The 8,129-nt window shown below is 28.9% G+C and overlaps 1 protein-coding gene across 1 annotated transcript; it reads left to right on the top strand.

Annotated features, from left to right (window-relative positions):
- The first annotated feature begins 2,686 nt into the window (after positions 1-2,686).
- On the top strand, positions 2,687-4,691 carry LOC123883492 (NAC domain-containing protein 43). The gene is made up of 3 exons (XM_045932311.1): positions 2,687-3,044; positions 3,242-3,519; positions 3,655-4,691. The coding sequence occupies exons 1-3, from the start codon at positions 2,861-2,863 to the stop codon at positions 4,486-4,488; spliced, it is 1,296 nt and encodes a 431-aa protein (XP_045788267.1). The 5' UTR covers positions 2,687-2,860; the 3' UTR covers positions 4,489-4,691.
- Positions 4,692-8,129: the final 3,438 nt, after the last annotated feature.

Below are 8,129 nucleotides of genomic sequence, written 5' to 3'. Positions count from 1 at the left end.
CTATGAAAACTACTAAGGCAAAAGGAGAAAACAACAAGAAAGAAAGAAGCAGAGCAAGAGAGGCAGAGTGTACAATGTGCATATGAAACGTTATACATGATAGTATAAAATTTAACGATTTTTCCTATTATTATACACTATATGTATTAAAAATAAATAAAAATTAAAACCATAAATAATCATAAATTTTTATTTATGTAAACAAATTTTCTTTTCCAATAAAAATATATATACTAATAAAGGTTTTAAGAGCATTAGTTAAGGAAGGTAAAATTAGTGTTCATCATCCATTTGACCACCAAACACACTTCAAAAAAATTGTATTAACAATTTGAATTCTTAAGAATAACTTAGAAAAACTATGTTTTAAACTTCTAAAAAGTTGAACTAACTACTTTCGAACATAACATTTCTATATTTGTTTTCGTAATTAATAGTCTAAAAATGCTTTTAAACATTTTTCTTAATATAAATATAAAATCAACTCTATAGTACACAAGTTAAACATATCTTGCATAATCCACAAATTAATTTTTATTATTGATCAATAGATCACACTATTGAATCAAATGAAAAATTTTACTTTTGTACACTAGACAAAATTTACATGTAAACAACTTTTTTTTTTTTTAAAAAAAAATGTAAACAACTTTTTTGCTACCATTCACCACATTTTTCTTATTTTCATCTTAAAGGTCCCACTCATAATATATTCTCTTTTTTTTTCTTCCTCTTGTTGCGGTGGTTGCCAAGCCAAACATGAAAAAGAAAGGGATAAAAGTATCAAAGCTATAGCTATCTTTAGTCTTTATAGAGAGAGAATGAGAGAAAATGAGGTATAGGTTAATTAATTTTAGCCATGGTCCATGGTTGTTTGAGAGGTTCTTTTCCTTGGAGATTTTAAGGTCAGAGGTCGTAGTTATGGATGTGGGCGTGCGCCCTTACTCTTCTAAAAAATCCCTACAATGTCTACCCTTTGTAGGTCCCTTAAGTCATACCCACATACATATGGACCCTACAATTAACATTTTTTTCCATATAGTAAACTCTCTTTCTTCATCTTCCTTGGTTGGTGGCATGGTGGCATTTCTTTGAGAATAGTAAAAACTAACCCTACACTTTATAATATTTCTCTATTTTATAACTCAATTCAACCCAATTGGTTAATTGTGTCTGGTGTCCCTTCAAACAATAAAACAAACTGAACCATTTTTGTCCTTTTTCTTTTCTTTTCTACTGCTGAGGTATACTATTTTTTTTCTCTCTCCACATTCTTATTTATTTGATAATTTTTAAAATACAATTGTTCCTATTTATTAGTCATTTTAACATTCATACAAATTTTTTTTTGGTAAGAAATAATAAATAGTTAACGATATTACAAGAAAAAAGAAAACTAATTTCATCGAAAATAAAACATAATTCATATTAATTTGATTAGGGTTTTCAAACCCTTTTAAATTTTTGCATTCTTGTCACTCGAATCTAAAAATCGCGATAATTATTAACTATTATATCCTGATGGCTAACTTAACTTCGCCATCATATGATTAAAATTTATGGAGAGACGTATGTGATAGAATTAAATCAAAAGATTAACTTATTATATCTTACTACTCATCAAATATTAGATCAATTAAGACATGCATGATATAATAGTTTATTATATCATGTTTGTATATTTCAAGTGTTGAGACTTCCTCAGGTTTATTAGGACTAAATACTTAAAGTGTGATAATATCTCGAATACTGAGTGGTCGATACGAAACTAGTTGACTATATGATATTGTTAAATGACCCATATTTTTTGAGATATGTATGACATGAAAATATATTTATAAGGTAATGAAATCTCTCGTTTACAAACTAATTTTGTAAGGTTGTATTGTCGAATACTCGTTGGGTCACACCATCTCACCATTTGGGCCACACACACCAAAAGTTTGATCATGTCCACGAGAGGGTGTGTTAAGAATCTTATAGTGAATGGATTATACCTTGAAAATATATTGAGAGCTTGTTTTGGCACCCCTGGCCCTGTACTTCTGACTGCTCTTCTAGTTTTATATTTTACTCTTTCGCTATTTATGTAGCAAACGTTATAAAAATGAGAAATTTGAGAAGAAAAAATAAATCTCTAACATAAAATTTTCAAGATTTTACATCGTCCGCTAGTTAAGTATAGCGAACTGAGTTTGATACATAAGTAGCGGAAGGGTATATTTTGATAATTTTAGGGGCATGCAAGAAAATTCAGAGGACGCCAAAAAAAGCTCTCATTATAGTATTCGGTTAAAAGATACACCTACAAAATAGACAAAATTTAGGTGTTATTCTATAGGTATTTTTATGCTATTACCAAAATTATGTAAATGTAAAATTCAAAATTACAAAATAATAATTATATATTTTTTTTAAAAAATTATATAATTCTCTTAAAAGAAAATTATATAAATGTACTACAAATAAATTCTTTCAAAATTTTGGTTAGACTTAAATTTGTATGGAGATGATTCCTTTCTGCTCTACCACTTATAACCACTTTTCTCCCCATATCATTATTGTGGTACCTCTCAACAGAATTTTTTTAAAATATTAATAATAATAAATAATAATTTCTCTATTGTATGATTTGGTCCTTTCTGTCCCACAACACATATATATAGTCTCCCTTTACATACTCATTCCAGTACACACACTACCTCATTATCTTTCACTTTTCTTTTCCTTTCTCTCCTACCTGTTTTGAATGTGTTTTCTCATCTTTTTGGGTCCCTTTGAATCTATAACCACTACATAGCTCTCTAGAGCTTATCTTATTTTCTTCTATCACTCTTTCTTAGCTATAGTTACAACCTTAATGCCTGATAACATGAGTATATCTGTTAATGGACAATCTCAAGTTCCTCCTGGATTTAGGTTTCATCCAACTGAAGAAGAGCTTCTTCAATATTATTTGAGGAAAAAAGTCTCTTATGAGAAGATTGATCTTGATGTTATTCGTGATGTTGATCTCAACAAGCTTGAACCATGGGATATACAAGGTGATATAAATAGTTATAGCTAACTATATAACTTTTTTTATTCATTCATTTTCATTTTTGGTATATGTCAATTTATGTCTTCCTTTCTTCTTTTGATTTGAATGATCTTCATGTAGAACATAATAAATAAATATATATTGGATTATTGTATTATGTTTTTATTTTGAGTTTTTTTTTATGTTTTTTATTTTGTGTAGAGAAATGCAAAATAGGAACAACTCCACAAAATGATTGGTACTTCTTTAGCCACAAAGACAAGAAGTATCCAACTGGAACACGAACCAATCGAGCCACGGCTGCAGGCTTCTGGAAAGCCACTGGCCGTGACAAAGTTATATATAGCAATGGAAAAAGGATTGGAATGAGAAAGACTCTTGTTTTCTATAAAGGTCGTGCCCCTCATGGCCAAAAATCTGATTGGATCATGCATGAGTATAGACTAGACGATAATACCACCACTAGTGACACCAATCTGGTAAGTATGAGATAAAACTCTACCTCCGAATAAATAACTTAATTAAGCGTTTTACTGAATAATGATATTTATGAATATATTTATATAGATAGAAAAAATATAATTAAATTGTTTTCATTGCTAAAAAATATTTAGGTGTCAAATGTGATTAGTGATGGTGGTCAAGAAGAAGGATGGGTGGTGTGTAGGATATTCAAGAAGAAGAATCATCTCAAAACCCTAGACAGTCCTTTAGGCTCAGGAGAGGGAAGAAGAAACCAACACTTGTATGATGCTTGTGATGAAGGAGCTTTGGAGCAAATACTTCAACAAATGGGAAGGAGTTGCAAGGAAGAGAATTATGAAGCAAACTACAATAATTATGGAAGGTTTTCAAGGCCTTTTGATCAAACTAGCATCACTAACAATGGTGGTTATAGTAATGAAAGGTACATGAAACTTCCTAGCTTAGAGAGTCCAAAATCAACAAGCATGGACAACAATGACAACAATAATGAGTATCATGCACTTATTCAAGAAAATGAAGGGTCATTCACTAATCACCATAATAACATGGTTAATAATCCATTAGAGGCATCATCATCATCAATGTTGATAGCATCATGTGGTGGTGGTCTCACTAATTGGGTAGCTTTGGATAGGCTTGTTGCTTCTCAATTGAATGGACAAACTGAGGCTTCTAGGCAATTGGCTTGCTTCAATGACCCCACAATGGGATATTGCACTAATGATCATGATCTTCAACTTCCTACCCTTAGATCATCATCATCAACTTCATCATTATCGACGCATGCTCGAGCTGGTACTACTACTACTGCTACCACTACCGCTACCACTACCGCTAATGCTTACATTAGTCCGTCACAAGATTATGGTAGTGAGATTGATCTTTGGAATTTCGCTCGATCAACTTCTTCCTTGTTGACATCTTCAGAACCACTATGCCACGTGTCAAATACGTCTATGTGATACAATAATATTAAAATAATATCCTCCCTTTTTTATTTTCTTTTCTCCTCCTCTTTCTCTTCCCTTGTTTGATTGTGAAATAGATAAATAATTAGTCTTGATATATCACATATATAATTTTTAGTTTATTTTTCTTTCTCAAGTCAATAAGGGAATATATTATATATTACAGAATGTTAAATGAGATAATGTTTTTAGTTATACACATTATTGGAATTAGTTTCCATTTTTATATGTTGATGATTTTTAGTCCCACTTTAAATATCATTTTAATTAGTTTTTGTTGAAATTTGTAACACGACGTATTTGGATTATCTTGTACCTTTGTCCGAAATTATGTATATAGATGAAAGAGAGTCAGAAGATAACTCAACTAAGTAAAGTTTTAATTTGAATTAAATAATATAATTTTTTTAGCTAGTGTAAAGAGGTTATTATTCCCATGAGTATAGCTCAGTTTGCAGAATATTATATATATTATATAGGGATCGAAATTCAAATTCTAATGTTTTTTTTTTTTTGGTACATACTCTAATGTTATTATTTATTCCTCTTAAAAGGAAAAATTCTAGCCATGCAACATGGCCAACAAAAAAAAAAAACTTATTTTGCTATGAGACTTTCATGTGTGTCAAACACACTTGTACTTTTGATTATAAAGAAAAAAGAAAAAAAAACACACTTGTACTTTATTGTAATTAATTACGATAATTATTTAGTTGATGAGTTGTTTTATTGGCCACACACACAAAGGTGGAATGGTGAAAATCTAAAATGAACTTAGGCATCTACATAAAATATCCTGCAGCCAACCACTATTAATTGTGTAATACCAAGGGCAAAAAAAAATGAAAACAATGATCACCAATTAATTACAATATGCAACATTAATTAATATACATAAAGAATAAAAAGGGGGAAAGTAATTGAAGTTATTAGATGGGATGGCATTGTCAACCATGGGTCTTTGCTTAATCACGATGTCTACCATTATTTTTTTTAACCATTCATTTTTTATGTTTAGTTTATTTCATGGTTTATTTCATAGTAACAAATTCAATTACGGCATTGCATTGAGATAATCCTTTATTTATTTTCTTGTAAAATGTAATTATAAGGATTTCACTTTATTTCACTTTGTATATAATATCATGATCATGAAGATCAATAAGGAAGGTCATGTTTCTAATTATAATCATGTTACTCTTTCTAGTGTGTCACATGGTTTGTCGATTTGTTAGAGGAAGGTGCAGAACTTGTCCTATTGCAACAATATACACTATTCCTAAAAGGAAGTGTCCCAATACTAATACATGCAAAAATACAAACACAATACAACATATGTATCTAGATATAGTTAGATATATAGAGAGTGATGGATTAAAAAGCTTTTGCTTAGCATAATGCAAGTCAAAAGAGAATCTCTAATGACTATTAATTACGTAAGCTTTGCATATTCATTTCGTCACATAAAAAAATTAGGTTAAGGTGAAAATAAAGTGACTACTTTTTTACATAAATTGAAAAGGAAAAAAAATAGTCCATCAGCATATATAGATAGTTTTTGGTTTTATATTTGTTTTCATATACTGTAGTCTCAATTCCATGCAAAAAATATGAGCCAACACAAAGTATATTATGGCCAATTTTAATATGTACAATTGGTGTATATGGTGTATGATGAATAAATTAATGATCCGCTATAATTTTCAATCCAACGATAAATTTTATAAAATTCGTATGCATTATAACAATATCATTAATTTGTACACCATGCATCATATGCACACTTGTGCATATTAAACAAAGTCGTATATTATAACGTAATAAAATGCTGTTTCTTTTCCACTCTAAGGCACGTCATATTATCATAATTTCTATTACAATTTTTTTTCTTGTTTTGGAAGACGAAATTTTCAAATACTTCTATACCAAAAAAAAAAAACAAAAAAATTCAAATACTTAATCCTTAATGAGGAGGGATGAATAAATCTCCAATGACTAAGGCAAAAAACACAATTAGCGGCTAATTAATTAATTGATAGAAATTCCGCCTAAACTCTTTTCTCTCCCACCCAATTAATGCATCTAATTAATTCCCTTAATCAAGTACATACCACAGTTTTTTTTTTTTTTAATTCTATATTGCATGCCATGTTTTTTTTTTTTTTGACAAATATTGCATGCCATGTTAATAATTACTCATTCAATATATACCTAGAAGATTGTAGAAACCGTTTGCCTTCCTTTAAATCCATAGCGGTTTGCATGCTTAACCGGACCGGATATTGGTCTGGTTCACAGTTGAACTGGTCCGACTGACCGGTCCAATTTAAATTACCTTGCTTCTACCATTTCTTTTTCTTCCCTATATATTCATTTGGCTCTTTTTTTTTTTTTTTTAATTTCTATAAAATTGTGATTTTTAAGTCAAGTCCTTCAAATAAAAATTAGAATAATCATAGTTTTAGTTCCCTTATTTTTCACCTATTTAAAGAATGGATTTTTTTATTTTAAAACCACTTTGTTTTTGTTCTTCTTTTTAATTTTTGTATTTAAAAATGTCGGTTAACATATTTTAAATGACGTCATATTCAACTTAAATTTTGTGAATGAGTAAAACTAAGAGCATCTCTAATGGTGATACCACTTTGGGTATCATACATTATTAACAAGTGGTCTCTACAATGCAATGTAATATTTCTGCAATTCATATATATTTTACTCCAATGATAATAGTAGTTGTTGAGTATCATACATTAATGACAAACAATAATATTTTGACATATATAGAAGATATTAAATTGGATTTATATACCAAAAATAAAAATAATAATAATAACATTAAATTGATGATACAGTACCTTATTTAAGGTACTAGTATCATCAATTTTGATATTCTCTATGTCACGTCATGGAACTCCAATAATAAAAAAGTTAAGATACAGTATCATTAGTCTATGAAACTCTCTTAGATATCCTTATTGGAGATGCTCTAAGTGGTCCAAAATTATAATTAAGCCAATTAACTTTTAGTCTCTATTTACATTTTGCAGGGACTATTTTGAGAGACTAAAATTATTCACTTTTTGTAAAAAGATTTTAAAATAGGAATTATTCTTAAAAACTGCAATATTTAGTAAGTAATTTTTTTAAGAAAAACTATTTAAACCAATTTCTTATATAAATATAAACTTTTATAAAAAAATTGTTAAAAAAATTTTAACAAAAAATCTAAAACAAACAAATCGTATATCTCTTTAATTTGTTCTTCACATACAACTTCCTATATCTTTTGGTCCACATGCCTTTCACAATTTTATTTCTACACATCTAATATATTATTATTATTGAATAATTAGTCTCTCCAATTTTTTCTCTTATGTTGTCTCTCATTTTCTTAATCTAATGGTTGGTACATCACAGAATAAAAAAACACTTAAGAAGAAAGAGATAAAAATGGATACATAACTTAAACGACTACAATATGACCAATATAAGAGAAAAAATTAAAGAGTATTTAAATCTATTATTATTTCACTTCATTTTCCATATGCATGTATATCTCGTGCAATATCGTGCATCGCACGGGCAAAAGGACTAGTTATTCAATGTAAGGATAGGTAATGGGTCTTGTTTGG

The sequence above is a fragment of the Trifolium pratense genome, linkage group LG5 (assembly GCF_020283565.1).
Source record: "Trifolium pratense cultivar HEN17-A07 linkage group LG5, ARS_RC_1.1, whole genome shotgun sequence".
Lineage (NCBI taxonomy): Eukaryota > Viridiplantae > Streptophyta > Magnoliopsida > Fabales > Fabaceae > Trifolium > Trifolium pratense.
Note: the sequence above shows the minus strand (reverse complement) of the source record. Positions and strands in the feature narration are given on the sequence as shown.

Coding starts and splice junctions, on each gene's coding strand:
- LOC123883492 (XM_045932311.1), top strand. CDS start 2,861: ATGCCTGATAACATGAGTATATCTGTTAATGGACAATCTCAAGTTCCT. Junction 3,045..3,241: donor TGAACCATGGGATATACAAG/GTGATATAAATA, acceptor TATTTTGTGTAG/AGAAATGCAAAATAGGAACA. Junction 3,520..3,654: donor CCACTAGTGACACCAATCTG/GTAAGTATGAGA, acceptor AAAAATATTTAG/GTGTCAAATGTGATTAGTGA.